The 21,009-nt window shown below is 42.8% G+C and overlaps 1 protein-coding gene across 1 annotated transcript in view; it reads right to left on the reverse strand.

Moving 5' to 3' along the window:
* The window catches only part of LOC126355309 (uncharacterized), an 852,583-nt gene that overhangs the window by 28,213 nt on the left and 803,361 nt on the right, over positions 1 to 21,009 (reverse strand). Inside the window, exons 17-18 of the mRNA XM_050005601.1 lie at positions 18,338 to 18,518; positions 16,774 to 16,985 (exon numbers count right to left, since the gene is read on the reverse strand). Of these exons, the coding sequence (XP_049861558.1) occupies positions 16,774 to 16,985; positions 18,338 to 18,518 (393 nt within the window). The remainder of the gene's footprint in view (positions 1 to 16,773; positions 16,986 to 18,337; positions 18,519 to 21,009) is intronic.

A 21,009-nucleotide genomic window follows, 5' to 3' on the forward strand; every position in this document is an offset into this window, starting at 1 on the left:
TTCGCATCACGCATCCAAAGAATGAGAATCGCCTCTTCTCGATCCCGCTCACTATTGGTTCTATTTTCTTGTCCACTGCTTAATTTGAAGCTATTTTCCAACGCCCTTTAACTTGATATTATTTATTTATGCAAGTCCTGATTATTCTTCTTTCTATCTTTAATACTTTGTGGTTTTTTGCTGTATTAGTTGTTTTGAAGATGGTTTCTGCGGCATAACTTATTTCTGGTTGCGAAACTGCTTTATAATGTTTTAATTTTGCATCTATGGATAGGCTTTTTTGCTGTGTGTGATTTGGTAATGTAATTTGTTTTGTTTATTTTTTATTCTATTTTTCCATGATGGTTCTTATTTAGATAGTTACGATTCCGTCTAAATATTTATATACAATTTTAATTTGTTTTTCTTCTGTTGGAATTGTGTTTGCAAGTAGTGGAGCAGCTAACATAATGTTATTGCATAACGTTTGTTCCGCTTCATGTAGTATGCCGTAATCAAGTTCGAACTAATGATATACTCTGTACAGCTTCTCCATGATCTGAAATCTTCTTGGTATTCTCTAACTCCTGTTCTAGTTGTTCCTTGATTCTTCCATATGGGATCTTGGGTAAAATCTTGTACGTGCAGTCTAGGAAAGAGATTCCTCTGCAATTGTCTGGACTGCCCTTATAATGGCCGTGGTGCAATGTTCCGGGAATTCTTCTGTTATCCAAGTTTTTGTTAGAGCCTTGTGGTAGACAGTCACCTTGTCGTAAGCATGTCTGTTCAAAAATTTCTCTCCTCAACATAAATTTCGATTTGATGTTGGCTAGAGTAAGGTAAGAAGTTCCTGACTGCCACTTGAATAATCCCACATATGATGAAAGCAATTGAATGTGGTGTGTTGAGTTTAGATGTTCAATTTGTTTATAAATGATATTGCCCTCGATTGAGCAACGTATTTTTCTTGTTGAACATGTGCTACAACTAGGTGATACATACACGGATTTAGTGTGTGAAAAATTTGCTGAAAAATTTATGGAATGAGCTGTTCCTAATTCTAATCCTGTTAGTCGACCTATTGAGAAAAGTCGAGAAACAGTTTTAGTGTTGGATACCGAACGTACTGGAAGACCACCTGAACCAAACGAACAAAATTTTTTCGATGTTTCTGCCTCTGTGCAGCAAAATTATTGCGCAAGATGGCACAAGAAAAAATTATCGGGCTTGCAACCGTGCTTTAAGCGGTTAGGCAAACACTTAAAGTGTCTCGGTGTGAAGTCAAAATCCGTTGCTGCAAGTGGTATATATCTTTTATTGATGCGGATACAACTCATACTTTTATGTCAGTTTCCATAAAGACGATGTTTCCACTTCTTGGGTCATATTAACACACAAAACGCGATTATGGTCAATGGAGAATCATCGTACTATGCTTGAATATTATGGACGAGCAGAAAATTGGAACGCGGAATAGCAATATCCAGACAGCACATGATTGGGCTTTCTGTTCTTGAGGAAACCGTGAAGACCGAACATTGTTGAATGATGCACGTTTACACTGGCCAGCTGAAGGAACACGAAGTACTCATTGTCTTAATAAAATGACGATACTGCACACAGATAACAATACCAAGCGTATTCTGGAAGCGTTTATTGGGGAACATGTCCGCTCATTCGTCAGTTCTTACTTCAGTAACCCCTCTCTTCTACCGGGAGGAGAAGGGGGCGGGGGCACAGCAAAATGTGTAATGTATAGCAATCGTCAAGGCCCGTTTTGTGACTTAAAAATTGAAATACTTGCTTGCGTGAAGCGCGGATCACCATAAGATCAGCAGAATTAAGTGGGTTCAGACTAGTATATCCACCCGTAAACGTCATTTCCAACGTATGTAGTAACTGCACACCAGCTTCCGAATACCCTGTGTTACAGTAATCTTTAATGAAACATTATGATTTCCCCTTTTCTTCTGGATTTGTACTTGCAATCTCATTATAAAAATCACTGAAATGTCTCATTTTGTCCTTATATGTATAATCAATAATAAATAATAACACAAATAAAAAAAATAATAATAACATAAATTTTATACCCCCCCCCCCCCCCCCCCCCCCCCCACAGTTCGTTAGTGGAAATAATCTATAAACAGCTTACGGGAATCCAGCCGGGTGACGTAGTGGAGACCATCGATATTTTGACAGGAGCACGCTTGTTATTTTCAAGGCGCAAATGCCATGCGAGACCGCCGTGTAAAGAAATTTATAATCTCGATATGCAGGACACTTGAAACAAGACAACACAAACTTCATGAAAATCATAAACTTCCTTGTACAGCGTTCTCTCGTAGCATTTATGCCTTGAAAATGACAGGATGTGCTCCTGTCGAAATGTGGGTGGTTGCGAAGAAGTCACACTGCTGCATTTCCTTAAGTTGGCAGAACGTTTATACGCTGGGATAATCTCAAATGAAAGAAGCTGAAGGTTTCACAGACGTCGACTGGCGTTCGGGAGAGGCACTCTACGACAGATTTAACAGCCTCACACGTCCAAACACTACGCCCCCCCCCTCTCTTCTGTCTCTCCATCATGCTCATCATTCCATTCATAAACCTGCATAGTCAGTTCTTCGTGAGGTATTTCAACAGCTCTGGCTAGGTTAATGACTCATACAAAAATAAAGAGTGTGTCACAAAAACACACCAATAGGAAAACAATTTATCACCCCAGGAGACATCACTCTAAAACTGTGAAGCAAATTCCATAACTCTTATAATGGCCTCAATTCGTTGAAGAAGAAAATCCTCAAATATTTTCAAATATTCCATATTTACTGACAATCGTTGTTCTTACGTTGTTATAGATGGGTGTCATTTAAACACCATTCATTGTAGACACGATGGATTGTCTACAGTATCGATAAACAAATCAGGCAGCTTCATTCAAGGTACGGTGATGATCACGACCCAACACATCAGACGCTTTCTGTCATTCTGTCTAATCAACACGTCGATCTACCTTACTGAATGTACTGCTTACTACCGATTCCTCTCAAACACAGCTTCACTGTCATGACTTACGACTGCGATGAAGGTTCACATGGCCATCAGGTACCAAATCTACGCGATGTGTTATGTTCAAAACACACCAACTTCAATAGTCGTTTGGTAACCACTTCCCCCCCATGATTTCTGAAATTCGAAAGGATTGATTTCTGTGTATTCTGTCTTATTTGATTTCTGTCTCTAATATTGGAATCCCTATGTACTCTATATCGACTCTCATTTCTGCCTTTACGCGTGAAGTGACAGTTTCTGCCCGTCGTAGTAGCCTTCATTGTTCTCATTCCACCAATGCTCTGGTTTCTATGTATTTAACAATGGAGTTCCTCTTTCTCGTTTAATGTCACCACATTATTTGACTTTCTTGTATACTAATCAGCCGTTATAACAACCAGCTGTTTTCGAAATCCTTCACCATTTATCCCATAGCCATTTCGCCTTGTCTTTTTTTACTTCCTTTTTATTTGATTTCTGAGTGACTTACGCTGCTGTAATTCTTTCTTTCCCTGAACTTTTTATGTGCTTCTTTCTATCGTCGATGATTTGAAGGGTATGTTCTGTTACCGACGGTTTTTTCGTAGCTGCCTTCCGTATATCTGTCAGTCGAAATTCAGTGACTGCACGTTTTAGAGATGTCCATTCATCTTCAGCTCCACTCCCTGCTGTGGTATGCACTATCGTAGCATCTGCCTTCTTTGGACAACTTCTGACTCCACATTTCTTAGTATATTGGCATCCCAGTTCTTTCAACGCTGATTCTTCCAAGTGATTGTCTTAAAGTTACCTCTACTCATCATCGTTACTAAATATGTTCCGATTCTATATCTGTCCCTGGTTATTCCTTACCGTAAAGTACCTGATATCTAAATCTCTGTCAGACCATGATGTAATCAAGCTGGAGTATTTTCGAGTCTCTAGGATTTTTCTAAGTATACTTCCATTTCTCTTGTTTGACCAGTGTATTCTGTAATAGTAGTTGAAAATTATTGAAGGTCTCAATCAGTCTCATCACTCATTCGTGCCTATTACCAGGCCCATATTCTCTCCTTACTCTGTTTTCTTTCCGTCCCCATACTACCGCGCTCCAATTGCCCTTCAATTATAAAATTATCTTCTTCCTTTTCATACTTAAATACCTATTCATTATCCTCATTTGCAGTATTTTCTCTAACTATTAATATTCTCCTTCTGACGTCGGTATGTATACCTATGTATACCTAGGATCTGGTTATTGGCGTTGGTTTGCTGTCGATTCTGAAAACAATTCTATTACTGAACTGTTGACCGCGGCTCGTGATCTTGCGGTAGCGTTCTCGCTTCCCGCGCATGGGGTCCCGGATTTGATTTCCGGCGGGATCAGAGATTCTCTCTGCCTCGAGATGACTGGGTGTTGTGTGTCTTTCATCATCATTTCATCCTCATTCACTCGCAAGTCGCCGTAGTGGCGTTAAAGAACTTGTGGAGCGGCGGCCGAATCGCCCTGCGAAGGGTCTCCCGGCCGCCAATGCAATACGCTCATTTTTTACTGAGTTGTTCACTATAGCTCACTTTCTGTCATACCTTCCTATTCATAGTAAATCCTATTCCCTTTATACCATTTATTTAAACCATTTTCTGCTGCTAATATAAGATTATGTTCATCTGACTAGAAATTAATATCTTCTTTCCACTTTACTTCACCTCACTGACCACCACTATATTAAACTGAAGCTTTTCATTCACGTGTTCAGATTTTCTAGCCTCCCTAACACGTTCTAACTTCTGACAGTCTACGCTCTGACACGCAGTATATTGCCCTTTCGTTAATTTTACAGTCTTTTTCTCATAGGTACCTTCCTCTTGGCAGTCCCCTTCGTAAGATCTGAATGGGGAACTAATCAGGAGTCTGTTACCAATGGTGAGATCATCATTATACTTTTTTCCATTACAGGTCACATGTCCTGTGAATACACATTATATGGCTCAGTTATTTATATTGGCCTCCATATCCTCTTGCTGCCGATCATTGCTGATTCTTTCCCCTTTAGGGACAGTTTCGTGAATCAAGAACAAGATCGTGACCCAAATCAATGTGCGGTGCACTACCTTGCGTAAATAACAATGAAAAAAATGTCTGAAATTGCGTGTCCCTGCTGTGGGAGAGATGGTCACTTCCACTATCGGAAAGAAATTCGAGAATACTCTGAATTCCTGTATATCCTTTGGTTCCATGTGCCGATTCACACTGGATTGTTTCCTGTATCCGTTGAACCCCAGATGCAAGAGCAGGGAGTTCGCCCAGTAAAGCATTAGTTTATCCCTACGCTTCATATGGTCAACATTCACAGTGGGCGCAGTTGTTTCGTCCGAGTCAGTGTAGATGTTCTTTCTAAAGTGGCGTCGTTACACAGAAGCATTGTGAGGTGGATTGGCTAAACGCTACTGCTTGCCAATGTTAATGTCCGCTACAAATGCACTTCAGCTTGAAGAATTAGAACCATCGGTTTACCTTCACAGAAAAATAACTCCTACAAAATTCGTAGCAAAATACGCCAACTATGGAACGCCACAATCATTGAGCAGGTTCGAGGAATGACGCTAAAATATTGCATCGTTAATGAACATTATTAACTAGCAAGATGTATTTTCTACAAACGGGTCCAAATCCATAAGAAGCGACATTCGACACTGAACCTTTATTTCAACATAGTAGCGACGGTGTTGTTGCTCAAAATTCCTGGTACTCGTACCCGGAACGTGTCCGAAAGGCTATTGAATTCCGCAGGCTTAGCGCAGGAACTCATTACCCTTTTTCTCTTTGTCACACGTTAGAGGCCTTTAAGATATCGCGGAAGTGGGCTTTCAAAGCGCCGCTCGAACTATATGCAGCATAGGCCTTCTGCCCCTGAACCCTTTTTCTGGAGAGATTCTGCTGTAGCAGAGAATGGCAACGAACTTCTGTATTCCTGAGATACTGCTCCCCCATAGTTCGCAAGAATTTAAGATTTCTTAAGTTTTTCGTTCCTTCAAGGAGAGACCTTGAATTACATGCAACTAGCTTACGTGGGTAGGTATATTTGAAAGTATGAAAATACTTGTCATTAAATGACATTGTATATGCACGAGAAATTCAGCAAAAACAATTGACAGTATACTTCAAGATGACTGTACATGAAATGATGATATAGCACACTCCTGTGAACACGACGTACCCATTTAATATTCCACAGTAGCGACTGTTTCTCGTTTCGTTTTCATGATTTTTACTAGACATTATTTATGCTAAACTGGTTCCGCCAACGGGATGCTGGTTTGTGGGGCTGATGAGCACAACTTCAAATCTTGATAGTTATCCAATTCTGGAGAGGAAGCACGAGTCACAGCTGGTGTGATTCATATTTGATAATTTTTGGCGTATATACCAACCTTGATCCTCCCCTATAATTTCTGCGGGTACTTGTACTCTCTTCTTCTCATCGGTGTCCACCTAATCCTTTCCACGTTGATCGTCGTTTAATTTTCAGTGCCTCTCTGTAACATTTTCGATTTTATCGTTTATCAGGGCCATATGTACGTTTTCAGAAACCGCTTTCTCATATTAAGGCTTATGTTTGCCATTAGCAGAGTGCTTTTGGGAAGCAAAGTTCTCATATCCTGTGCTAGTGTACGTATGTCGCCTTTTCTTCGTCATACCATTTTACAAGTCCTATAACTCTTCTTCATTTTGAGGGAAGATACATATAGCAGTGAACGTTGACATTGATATCGTTACAACCCGAATGTTAACTCCAGTACTGAATCTCTATTTTATTTCCTTCAACGCTCCTTCGATTTAAAGGTTGAAAATGAGAGGAGAAATACTGCATCTCTGTATTACACCCACTTCAGACTGAGGACTTTCATCTTGCCCTCCCATTCTTATTATTGGTTCTTGGTTACTATACATTTTGTGAAAGCGATGAAGGAATGTCGACACGTTTGAGGAATACTGGGACACTTTTCGAACATTGAAATTTACAGTGAAACTAAAAATCACAAATACCATTGTCTCTGCAACAAACGGATGGAAACAGACTGACTGAAAGATGTTTTACTTTTTCTATATAATATAGCAATAAACTGCTTTAAAAGTAGCAATTAAATCCTTTTCAGCACCTCAGTCGGTAGAAACACAATCCTTATAGGATCCCATTGTTGTCTGTCTGTCAAAACTCGCTTAAATGGTCTGGTCACTACGCGACTTAACATCTGATGTCATCAGTACCCTAGACTTAGAACTACTTAAACCTAACTAACTGAAGGACATCACACACATCCATGCCCGAGGAAGGATTCGAACCTACGACCGCAGCAGCTGCGCGGTACCGGACTGAAGCGCCTAGACCCGCTCGGCCACAACGGCCGGTTGTGTCTCAGACGAAGACCTACTGTCTCTTGGTGTCGTGAAAAATTACCCCGCTTTCTATAAAGCGCGTGCGTGAAACAGAGGAGTCTCGGCTCGAATCTTTGTCACTACATAGACTTCAGTCTTGGTTTTAACCTAACGTTCACCTCTTACGACGTCTGGAGTCGCCAGAAACAACATGTAGGTCGGATTCCATCTTTAAATTTAAGGCCTTTTTCCCGGTTGGATGAATGGGGTAAGTATGGAACACACAAGTCACCGAAATGGCCTGCAATAGGGAAAACTTGCTTTGGGACATTGAGCCACACGAAATAATAATAATGATTATTATATTATATTATTACTCGCACTTGTCCGGATTTTTCCAGTCATCAGCCTTCCGACTTGTTCGATGCGGCCTACCACAAATTTCTTTTTTGTGCCAACCTCTTTGTCTCAGAGTAGCACTTACAACGCTACGCCCCGAGTTATTTGTTGGATGTATTACCATGTCTTCCTGCATAGTTTTTAATCTCTAAAACTCCTTCTACTACTAGTGAAATTTTTGGATCTCTTATCATCCTGTACCTTCCTGGTTCCAGTGTTTTCCGTATGCTCCTCTCTTCACTGATTCTACCACTTCATGTAATTTTCAACATCGGTCCATAACACCAAATCTAAAAAATTTCGATTCTCTTCTTTTCCGGTTTTACCATTGTTCATCATACAAAACCATACCATACTGTGCTCCAGACATATATTCTCTGATCTTTGTTTCTCACTTTAAGGACGACGTCTGATAGAACAAACTTCTCTCGGCCTGGAATTCCCTTTTTCCCTATGCCACTCTGCTCTTAATGCGTCCGTAATGGGTTGTTTTGCTTCCAAGCTATCAGAATTCCTTAACTTCGTATATTTCGTGATCACAAATTGTGATGGTAAACTTCTCGCTGTTCTCATTTCTCCTAATTCTCATTACTTCTGTTTTTTTTCGATGTACTGTCAATCGTTATTCCGAGAATATTAATGTCATCAGCTAATCTTGTCCTCGTTATCATTTTATCCTGAATTTCACTTCCGCTCTTATGCCCCGCTTTTATTTCCGTCGTTGCCTCTTTCGATGTATAGACTGAAACTAGGGTCGACAGGCAGCATCGCTGACTAAATACTACTCTCAATGCAAGCTCCTCGTGGTTGGTCTTACATTCTAATACTTCCCTATTGTTTCTGGCACATCTTGTATATAATCAACGTTTCCCTAAGGGATACTCCTATTTTCTCAGCTTAAATCATCTTGTACCATTTTGTAGCGTCGAATACTTTTGCAAGTAGACAAATTCTAGAACTACTTTTCTAGTGCCCTCATATTTCCCAAACCCCACATGATCCCGTGTAGTACAGTTTCAGTTTCCTTTTCCATTCTTCTGTGTGTTACTCGTCTTAGTAACTTGGATACAAGAGGTTTTAACGAGATTTTGCAGTAGTTAGAGCGCTTATATGTCCTTGCTATCTTCGGGATGTTGTGCACGATACTTTTCAGGAAGTATGATGGTATATGTTCAGACTTATAGATTCTACACACCAGCTTGAATAGTCACTTCTTCCACTGATTTCATAAATATCATAGGAATGTTATATATTTATTATCTGTCACTGCCACCATATTTAATCAAAGTCCTCCAGAGCTCTCTTAAATCTCTGCCTTCACTGAGTATCCTATTTTGTTTTTAATGACTCCCATTTCTTCGTCAATTACTTCACCAGGCAAGTCTTCCCCTTCATAGAGGCGTTTTCACTATCTTCTTTCTTTCTCTCTCTCTACTCTGCCCTTAACAGTCGAACTTCCATTATACTCTTAATGTTGACGACCTTGCTTTTAATTTCACCGAAGGCAGTTTTGATTTTTGTATATGCTGAATCAGTCTTTCTGACGACGATTTATGTTTGGACTTCTTCACATTCCTGCAGTCCGGAACCGTGGGGCTGCTACTGTCGCAGGTTCGAATCCTGCCTCGGGCATGGGTGTGTGTGATGTCCTTAGGTTAGTTAGGTTTAAGTAGTTCTAAGTTCTAGGAGACTTATGACCTAAGATGTTGAGTCCCATAGTGCTCAGAGCCATTTGAACCATTTTTTTTTCTTCTTCACATTCTTCCTGCAGCCATTTTGTTTTGGCCTTCCTTGTTATTCAGTGTTTTTCTTTTGATTACATCCCACTTGGTTGACCTCCCTCAGAGATCTGAATGGAGAAATTATGACACTTTTTCAGTTACAGGCCACATTTCCTATGGATAAATGTTATGTGTTTGTAGTCTAGTTGTTTCAATTGCCTTTTGCGTCCTCAAGATGATGATCGTTACTGATTCTTTTGCCTTTTAAGAACAGTTCCCCACACGAAGCGCAAGAGGTTGCCCTAAAAGTACGACCGTTCACTAGCACACTCTAACGATGTCGATAGCAGAATGAGGGGACCCCCATCCTTGAAGTCTTCAGACACTATTGTTGATGGGTTTTCTTCGAAACAATGGCAGGGTTGGAACACAGGAACCAGGATGTTAAAGACACTACCGTTTGACCCTAAACAAGAAAAAAATCATACCGGGACATGATTTCGACACAGAGAGGTTTTCCATAAAAAGATCATTACAATGGAATGAATGGAGACTAACAACAGAAACAAGACAAGCTCTTCCCTAATCAGTAGACCTCAATCTAAACTAATTTAAATGAAAAAAATGGGTGCAGATTATCATGACTGGGACTCACAATTGCGACAAGGCTCGATCAGATACATCTGAAATGAATAATAATGATTCAGCGATTTTGTTATTTAAAAATTTTTCGGAGGATTAAATGTTTGAAGAGATTTCGGTATTTCAGCTGGCCCTCATAGACTTCGCGACATTTCAACTGGACACGTCCTGCCATCTTCAGGGGACCCATGCTGTATCTTCCTGCCATTTTGTCGATCGATTCGGTACGCGAGCGCACCGAACGGTCTTGTTTTCGAAACACAGCCCCAAAATTATTCAGTACGCATTTCGAAAGCGATGCCGAACGGTCCTAGTGAACCGAAACGCTGTTGTCAGTTTTCCTCAAGCCAACCAATAAAAAGCAACCTTCCTGAGATCTGCGCATGCGCACTGCAGCGCCACAGCGGCACGCACTCGATGAGTCCAGCAGCCGACACAGGCGTGCCATTTTTCACAGTACCGAAAAGCGTGGTTAGAGTAGTACTACTATTCAAATTTCGCTGAGCACAGGCGACGATAGAGTATTAGCTGTGTTCTTGAAACTGTCGTAAATGTCGTATTATGTCACTTCATTCGCATTCACATCGATGTCTTGTTTTGGATTTTACGTTTCGGAAAACGAGTTAGGAATGGAGTGTAGTACCACATTGTACAAATACATCTATAGAAACACACGAAAAATTCACCATATTTCTGTTTTCCGCCGTCCCTTAGTTGCTTTAACATTCGTGGAGGTACGTTCCGTCCATGCTACTAACTGAAGGCAGTTTGTTTATTGCCATTCGCGTTTCGCTTCCTTTATTCGTGGTGATGCTTCACAAATAAAAGAAGCGAAACGCGTATAGGAAGAAACTGCCTTCAATTAGTTACATAGATGGAACACATCTCCAAGAGCCTGAAAAATTGTTTAAAGAGATTGTCAAAGAATAAGAAGATGCATAGAAAGTGGTTGTAGCTCGCTCCATGAGATGCAAATGATGAAGTAGCCTACTTCCTTATATGATAAATCAAAGATTTCGTTCATAAAAACAAAATTTAAGAAATCAGCTTTTCGAGAGCGTGTCGCGAGTGCAGCTACAGAAGTTCGTTGTAGTTTATAACATGGATCTGATGAATCAAAATGTTTCATATATGGTGGTATAGTCTGAAAATATTGTGTGAGAACCTTTCATCTCTGTCTACTGTTGTTAACGTTTCGATCGCAGATAAATACTTGTGACAAACTGAAGTATAAAGACGATTGCTGCTAGTCTCACTCGCCGTAATTTACGTGTTACTCTGGATGTTCCCTCTGCGGTCCGCGTCCACCAGTTCTACTTCTGGGTGTTTCATCAAGTGTGTTTTCTGTCCATCCAACAAGATCGGAGGACTGCTGGGGAGTGTCAAAGACGACCTGGGGCTACGAAAACCAGGGATTTACAATATACCTTGTCAATGTGGCATGTCCTACATTGACCAGACGACAAGAACTGTGGAGATCAGGTGCGAAGAACATCAGAGGCACACTAGATTAAGACAGGTGACTAAGTCAGCCATAGCTGAACACTGTCTAGAACTATATCATGCCATGAAGTATGAGGATACCAAGATTCTAGCACAGTGGACAGTGGGACAGTGTTATAAGAGAATCCATAGAAATAAAAATGGCTGACGATCTTCTGAACCGTGATACAGAGTATCAGCTAAGCAGATCCTGGGATCCAGCTCTGGAATTGTAAAAGTAGCAATGGGGCCATCTGCAACACTACACAAACAGAAGAACCAGAGACATGGAGATGGAAAACGAGCCCCTATCGGACTGCCAGGCGCACCAGACCGAAGATGGAACACCCAGAACTGGGACAGAGGAAGCGCCTGCAACCGTTGGTGGAGGGGGAAGGTCATAGGCATAAATACTGGACCAGGTCCACTCGAGGAGCAGTCTCAGTTCGCACCTGATGAAGGTTACGAGCTACGTGACAGAAATATCGTGCAAGTACGACGCTGATATCCGACAGAATACGCGACAACCCAAGATGTCATTAGATCGCCGGGAAACCCTGAAGAGTTACAGGTATAAATGTCACTGTCAGTTGTTTCACACACAGTAATTTCATCTTTCATTTCTTGAACATATGGAAGTCACGAAATCGGAGATACTCGTTACTGAGAAAGGCCAACGTATAAATTTGCAACAAATATTTCAGAAGAATGCTTAACTTTGACGATTAACGATGTCTCAGATTGCATTGCCAACACAGAGAGGAAAAAAAATATTTTCGCATCGACAAGAATAAGTACCTACGTCGTTTGACACGGTAGTCCGTCGCCTTACCAACTTAGCTGCTACACCTTGCGTCTCAGAATTACCTTGCATCTTTTAAACGCTCTGTATACAGGGTGTTTCACAGTTCCTACTGAAGGCTTGGAAGAGTTGTACAAAGGACTTAGTGGATAAAGTTTCCGTAAGGAATCCATCTCTGCAATCGTACAGCTTTGATGTAAATTAAGTTTGAAGAATGGATGTCTATGAAATACCAACATTTTTTCAACGCCCTGCAAAATCACTTGATAAGATGTATGATGCCCCTTATATTCAAACCACATTTTATTTCCTTATTTACGAATTTTACAACAATTTTATATCACGCCTCCAGATATCATATAGCTTTCAGGGAGTAAATCGGTACTGCAAAACGCACACAGTCGGGAGTGAGAGTTCAGTTCCCACGTTGGATGAAGGAGCCGCTAGACCATATGGAGTTGTCAACGTACGGTGGTGTGAGGCGCTGTCGCTAGGTATGAGAACGCCTTTTACATCAGCAGCAAGATACACAGGTAAAGCACAGTTGCTCTAGTGTGGAGCAAATAAATCTTGCTTAATAATTAGGAGTATTAGCTAATAAAAGTAGTTTTTCCTGTACAGATATTAGAAGAAGCCTACGGATTGTAAGAGTTTTCTTACAGCAATATTGCAAGCCCAGAAATTGATCATCTTAATAAATAAATGAATAATGTTTAAGTTAACGAAAATGTACGAAATATCACGAGTGTAACAGCAAGACGAGAGCTGATAGGATGCCTTCCCATCTAGCTCTGTCGTAACAGCATGTTCTCAGTAAATTGTTCGTTTTCAGTTAATCTTTATTAATTGTGTCGATATTATCAGGTTGTCGCGTTTAATAAATAAATACATCACAATGGCATCCCTCCTGAACTTTATCCCGAATAATCTAGCTTCCCGCTTCTTCATCTAGAATAACAGGAAGCTGAATTGCACTTTACTGAGAACCCGAGTGCGCTGATACTGCATCGAGGGCTACTCTGCAAACCGACTCATTAAGGTAGTCTACACAACAAAATGGCTCAGATGGCTCTGAGCACTATGGGACCTAAACATCTGAGGTCTTCAGTCCGCTAGACTTAACTACTTAAACCTAACTAACCTAAGGACATCGCAAACATCCATGCCCAAGGCAGAATTCGAACCTGAGACCGTAACAGCAGCGCGGTTCCGGACTGAAGCGCCTAGAACCACACGGCCACAGCGGCCGGCTCTAGCACAACACTGCAAGCGTCTTCCAAGCAAAATGTCTCCCCTCTACGGGAATATACGGAATGGATGAAGGAATACAGGTTGCAGACGCATGATTGAAGACGTATGGAAGTTTTGGACTGGCCGTGACTCGTGCACAGATAGCCAAATGGTAAGGTGGGAAATCTTTGTTCGAGTCCTGGTCCGGCACAAATGTGCAATGAGGCCATTCCATTCTACAGCTGATTGTTGTCCATGTTTGCCATTCCTAACACATTTAATGTATAAGTTAGTACAAGAACGGGTTGCCTTAATCTCCACAGAATTTGGATGAAAAGGCACGGCCAATCATACTCTGCTGGCAACACTTCAGAAGACGACACCCTGACTTAGACAGCTGCGATCGACCTAAGTCGTTATGATAGCACATGACGTCCATGATATACATCTCTGATATTTGGTGGCCATCTTACTACGTCTCCATGCCAACGGAGTCCGAAAATAGCATGTTCAGGACAGAAGAGAGCGCCAATGTTCTACTACGTGGGTCGTTATATATATATATATATATATATATATATATATATATATATATACGTCCTTACGTCCTTGTTGGTGCTTCCCATGTTGGTTCTCTGCGCCGGTAAAGTTTCGAACCGTTCTGGCCCGTAGCAGAGCCGTAGTACAGCTCCACATTCGCGTCTACGTACGACTCACGCTACAAACAGCGCGCTGTTATTGAATTCTTGGGTGTAGAAAAAGGAACCATAGTGAACATCCATAAACGTTTGTGTGCAGTGTATGGCAATGATGGAGTTGATACGAGTACAGCTGGACGATAGGAAAAGAAAGTTACAGCCTCAGGAAATGCAGAAACAGAGCCCCATGATCAGCAACGGTAGCACCACAACTCGACAATTGGCTCTACAGTTGTCAGTCAGCGTTGTAAGTGCGTCTGCAGTGGTCGAGACTCTTGGATATTCAAAGAGTTGCTCACGATGGGTTCCACGAATGCTCACAGCTGACCACAAGATTCGAGGAAAGGCCATTTAATATGAATTATTGGAGCGTTTTGAGGCCGACGGAGAGGCCAGTTTGTCACGGATCGTTAAGGAGGACGAAATCTAGGAGCATCACTTTGCCCCGGAAACAAAATGGCAGTCCATTCACCACAAAAGAATAAATTCAAGACAACCCCCTCTGCCGGAAAAATCATGGAGACAGTCTTCTGGGATTGCGATGACGTTATTCTCGTGGATGTGATGCCAAGAGGGTCAACCATCAATTTAGAGGCATACGTGAAGACTCTGAATAAACTCAAGACATATTACTGACGTGTTAGATCGGAGAAGAATCCAGCAGATATCTTGCTCTAACACGATAATACAGGCCCACACACACCCGGGAACACATCACCAAACTGGGCTGGACATTATAGCCTCATCCACCCATAGTCCAGACCTAGCACCCTCGGACCTCCTACTCTTTAGGCCGCTTAAAGATTCTCTAGGGGGGGGGGGGGGGGGGGACACACTCTGAGGATGACAAGAGTGTCAGTCATGCAGTGAAAACATGGCTACGCCTGAAAAACAAGAGCTTTTACCAACAGGCGATACATGCTCTTCGACAATGTTGGCGTACGGCCATACAACGTGATGGAGAGTAAGTAGAAAAGAAGGACATGAACAAGACATGTTGATGTATATTGCCACCAAATTCTGACTCTTAACAATAAATATGTTAGGTTAGGTTAGGTTAGTGTTGTTTAACGTTCCATCGACAACGAGGTCATTAGAGACGGAGCGCAAGCTCGGCTTAGGGAAGGATGGGGAAGGAAATCGGCCGTACCCTTTCATAGGAACCATCCCGGCATTTGCCTGAAACGATTTAGGGAAATCACGGAAAACCTAAATCAGGATGATTGGAGACGCGATTGAACCGTCGTCCTCCCGAATGCGCGTCCAGAATAAATATATTTTGAGAAAAAAATGTGGGCATTACTTATTGACCGACCCTCATAAATTTCTATATAATACGGCATGGAGTGTAATTTTTGCATAAGTATCATAGATGATAATTATTTACACAAATCCATTAGGTTATTCTATTCACACATTCTATTGATTAAATAGCCGATGCTATGGATACATCCCAATGGTTAAATAAAATATTTCCATTAGATGGAAAACAGAGAAATAATTTTTAAATAATCTTATTACAGTTACGCACTATTTCTGACATTCTGTTCTGTCCATAGGCACTACTTTTTTGTAATGATTCACTTTTAGATCAACTGTATGTTCAAATGATAAGTAATTATGGAAATCGTTTCTCACTGGGTGACGTTGACATCATACAGCACAAACGCGCCCTCAAAATGGCTCTGAGCACTATGGGACTCAATTGCTGTCGTCATCAGTCCCCTAGACCTTAGAACTACTTAAACCTAACTAACCTAAGGACATCACACACATCCATGTCCGAGGCAGGATTAGAACCTGCGACCGTAGCTGCAGCGCGGCTCCGGACTGGAGTGCCTAGAACCGCACGGCCACCGCGGCCGGCACAAACGCGCCCTCGCCAGATCTATATAACGCAATGCTGCCAAGCCAACACCAGACTGGGGTCTGCTGGCTGTTCTGGACATGGGTAATGAATCTTCGATTTAATACTTTATTGTAAGTCACTGACTTATTTATGGAACAAGACAGTGCTATTCTGAAGATGGCCTAAGTCCAGAAGGAAACCGGTCATTTTTAATAAAATAACCAATGCGACCTAGATTACAAGATCACTTTTTACCAAAGATTTTGAATACATTACGTCATTTATATCTTTCTCTATGGACTCACTGACTAAGCTGAGACATTTCTGGAGGTTTAGTTCAAGTGGGGGTGGGGGGAGGGGGGGGGGGGTAATTGCAACGGCTGGAAGCACGAGAAAAATTTATCCGGTCATATCGCCGAGAATCCACGCACAAATACTTACCTTATGGTTAGGAGTGATCAAATTGAACACTCCCTCGTAATAAGCTAATCTGATTACAGAAAGTGGGAAAACAGAGTGCCTGAAATGTACCTGCCTGGAGTTCGATTGTGGGGACTTACCGAGAGTGCCGATCTCCCAGAGGACGATGGCGTAGGCCCAGACGTCGCTCTTGCTGGAGTAGAGGTTGTCGCGGATGGCCTCGACGCTGAGCCAGCGCAGCGGCACCTTCTTGCCGCGCGTGTTCACGTAGATGCCCGACCGCGACAGCCCGAAGTCGGAGATCTTGAGCGTCTTGTGCTCGTCGATGAGGATGTTCCGCGCCGCCAGGTCTCTGCACACACCAAATCACACCGACAGCTTCAATATGTGGCCCACCCGCTCTCGTGACTTATTCCAGTGAGCAGCTGAATTGGATGTATCCTAGAAGCTATAGCTAACGGAGTTGAGGACTTGGATTGTGGACTCCTTGTGGCATAGTACTCACTGCCGTTTCGCTCAATCACAGCAGGCCTTAGTTCGCGAACATTGGCCATACGAAAAGTCGAGCCGTTCTAGATGTGCTCGACAGAAAAACCTCTCGTGTATTGAGAAGCGTCAAGATGACTACGTACGCGCCAAGAAGACCTGTACATGCTTTTTGAACTCATTTAACCAGTCAGTATGTACAGATGTTTAACGGGAGAGGAATTTTATTACTACCGTCACCTGAATCCTACAGATGAAGCATAACTATCTGTGGATCCTTGCGAAGTAGGTACAGAATGAAGACTGGGGAAAGTCTGGAGCGTCATTCTAACCATTCAAATTTGAACATAATCTGACTGGTAACACTATGTAAAACGACCGACTGGACACGAGAGTGTCATCTTAATTTGTTTTCTAGTGTGTGACGTGCCAGACTGACCACTAAATAATTTGGTGGTTGGCTGATTCGGGCGAGGGCACCAAAGAGCCCTGTATAGAGTACATTGGGACGCCTGATACTTATAGATACGACTCTGCGCAGGTTATACGTACGTAAGCATCTTGTCTGATCACCTGCATCCATTCATGCCCACTGTGCTTTCCGAGGGACTTGAGAAATTCCAACAGGACAATGCGACACCCCACACGTGCAGAATTGCTACAAAGTGGCTCCAGGAACCGTCTTCTGAGGTTAAATTCTTCCGCCGGCCGCCAGATTCCCCAGACATGAACATTATTGAGTATGTGTGGGATGCCTTGCAACGTGCTGTACAGAAGAGATCTCCACCCCATCGTACTCTTACGGATTTATGGAAAACCCTGCAGGATTCATGGTGTCATATCCCACCAGCACTTCTTCAGACATGAGTCGAGTCCAAGTTACGTCGTGTTGCGGTACTTCTACGTGCTCACCGGGACCTTACACGATATTAGGCAGGTGTACCAGTTTTTTTGGCTCTTCAGACTAGGAATGTTTCGGAGTAGGAATATATCAGGAATGTATCAGAAACAAAGACTGCGCCACAACAAGACCAAAGATTGTTTCACTGTAACGTAACTTGCTCTCTCTCTGATGTGCATAGCGATAGCTTACGAAGATCGAAATGACATGCCAGTCGTACAAAGTGCGATTTAACAGTGTTACAGATCAGAACCGAAAACGCTATTTACCGAACAGCAACGTCAAAAGCCCCAACCGATATGAGATGCCGCGCCCACCTGTGCGTGATGTGCCGCTGCTCGAGGTGGGCCATGCCGCGCGCGATCTGCACGGCGAAGCTCTGCAGCTCCGCCGGGTCCAGCACGTAGTCGAGCCCGGGGCCCAGGCGGCCCGGACAGGGGCTCCGCTCCGTGGGCGTGGGCGGCGCGCCGCCCTCGCTGCTCACCAGGCTCCACTCGGCTGCAACACGCGACGCACCACACCTGTCACCGGCAGCTGTCACCGCCAGCACGCACACTCTTCCGATGGGTGGAAAACTGCGATACTAGCAGTCGGTTTTGACCAGTGACAAAGCACACATGCGACAGATGCCTTAAACAACATCAATTCAGTTCGTTGTGTGTCGTAATCCCCATTACAGATATAGGTCCTTTCTCGGGTACTGTATTTCTTCTGTTTCCGGTAAGTAATTCAGGATCTTCTCGTTATAACCATTTAGATGTTGATAAACACACATATTCGTAGCTGGCGTACGGCAGTCTCCACTCGAGCTAGACAGCTAAAGAACATTTCCCGATAGTAGCTTCCTGTTCTTTTAGATAAATATTTATTTTTAGCTCGTGTTGCGTATCGTGGCCGCCGCTGCAGCAGTAGCGCAGTTTATACCGTAATAACATCGGTTAGATACTGATAAATACACTGCTGGACATTAAAATTGCTACACCAAGAAGAAACTAAGTTGATAAACTGGTATTTATTGGAGAAATATATTATATTAGAACTGACATGTGATTAAATTTTCACGCAGTTTGGGTGCATAAACCCTGAGAAATCAATATCCAGAACAACCACCTCTGGCCGTAATAACGGCCTTGATACGCCTGGGCATTGAGTCAAACAGAGCTTGGATGGCGTGTACATGTACAGGTGCCCATGCAGCTTCAACACGATACCACAGTTCATCAAGAGTAGTGACTCGCGTATTGTGACGAGCCAGAAGCTCGGTCACCATTCACCAGACGTTTTCAATTGGTTAGAGATCTACAGAATGTACTGGGCAGGATAGCAGTCCAACATTTTCTGTATCCCGTACAGGACCTGCAACATGCGGTCGAGCATTATCCTGCTGAAATGTAGGGTTTCGCAGGTATAGAATGAAGGGTAGAGCCACGGTTCGTAACACACCTGAAATGTAACGTCCACTGTTCAAAGTGCCGTCAATGACAACAAGAGGTGACCGAGACGTGTAACCAATGGCACCCTATCCAATCACGCCCGGTGATACGCCAGTATGGCGATGACGAATACATGCTTCCAATGTGCGTTCACCACGATGACGCAAACACTGATGCGACCATTTTGATGCTGTAAACAGAACCTGGATTCATTCGAAAAAATTACGTATTGCCATTCATGCACCCAGGTTCGTCGTTGAGTACACCATCGCAGACGCTCCTGTCTGGATGCAGAGTCAAGGGTAACCGCAGCCAAGGTCTACGAGCTGATAGTCCATGCTGCTGCAAACGTCGTCGAACTGTTCGTGCAGATGGTTGTTGTCTTGCAAACGTACCCACCTGTTCCATCAGGGATCGAGACGTGTCTGCACGATTCGTTACAGCCATGCGGATAAGATGATTGTCATCTAGACCGCTAGTGATACGAGGCCGTTGGGATCCAGCACGGCGGTCTGTATTGCCCTCCTGAACCCACCGATTTCGTATTCTGCTAACAGTCTTTGGATCTCGACCAACGCGAACAGCAATGTTGCGATATAAATAAACCAAAATAGCGGTAGGCTACGATCTGACCTTTATCAAAGTCGGAAACTTGATACTGCGCATTTCTCCTCGATGCACAAGGCATCACAACAACGTTTCACCAGGCAACGCGAAGGAACTGCTGTTTGTGTATGAGAAATCGGTTGTAAACTTTCCTCTTGTCAGCACGTTGTAGGTGTTGCCACGGGCGCCAACCTTGTTTGAATGTTCTGAAAAGCTAATCATTTGCATACCATAGCATCTTCTTCCTGTCGGCTGAATTTCGTGTCTGTAGCACGTCATCTTCCTGATGTAGCAATTGTAATGGCCAGTAGTGTAACAAGAATTAGGCTCGCGATGTATAGAATTGTTACTTGTCATTACCTCTGTGGTCCTCTCCCAACTTTACAGAGGCTTCACTATAAACCGTTCACTTCTGTTATTCCTTTAATGTAGCAGATAGCACAGAAATGGCTTAGATGTTGAGATTCGTTCCAGAACGAATTTCTCATTTGTCATCAGAGGTTCTGGCTTTGATTTCTGGCCCAGCACACAGTTTTAATCTGCCACGGAATTACAAAGTAACACTGTTTATGATGTAAAGTGAATGATTCATTGAGGGAAATGTGTTTGGACCACTACTAGAATGACTGCCGTTATTATTTCAAATGGTTCAAGTGGCTCTGAGCACTATGGGACTTAACTGCTGAGGTCATTAGTCCCTTAGACTTAGAACTACTTAAACCTAACTAACGTAAGGATATCACACACATCCATGCCGAGGCAGGATTCGAACCTGCGACCGTAGCAGCACCGCGGTTCCGGACTGAAGTGCCTAGAACTGCTCGACCACATCCGCCGGTCATACAAGCGACAAATGCCTTAAACAACATCGATTCAGTTCGTTCTGTTGTAGTATGGGTCGTAAAACCCCTGTTTCCGGTAAATAGTTCAGGATCTTCGTGTTATAACCA

This window comes from Schistocerca gregaria, chromosome 3 (assembly GCF_023897955.1).
Source record: "Schistocerca gregaria isolate iqSchGreg1 chromosome 3, iqSchGreg1.2, whole genome shotgun sequence".
NCBI classification, from domain to species: Eukaryota; Metazoa; Arthropoda; class Insecta; order Orthoptera; family Acrididae; genus Schistocerca; species Schistocerca gregaria.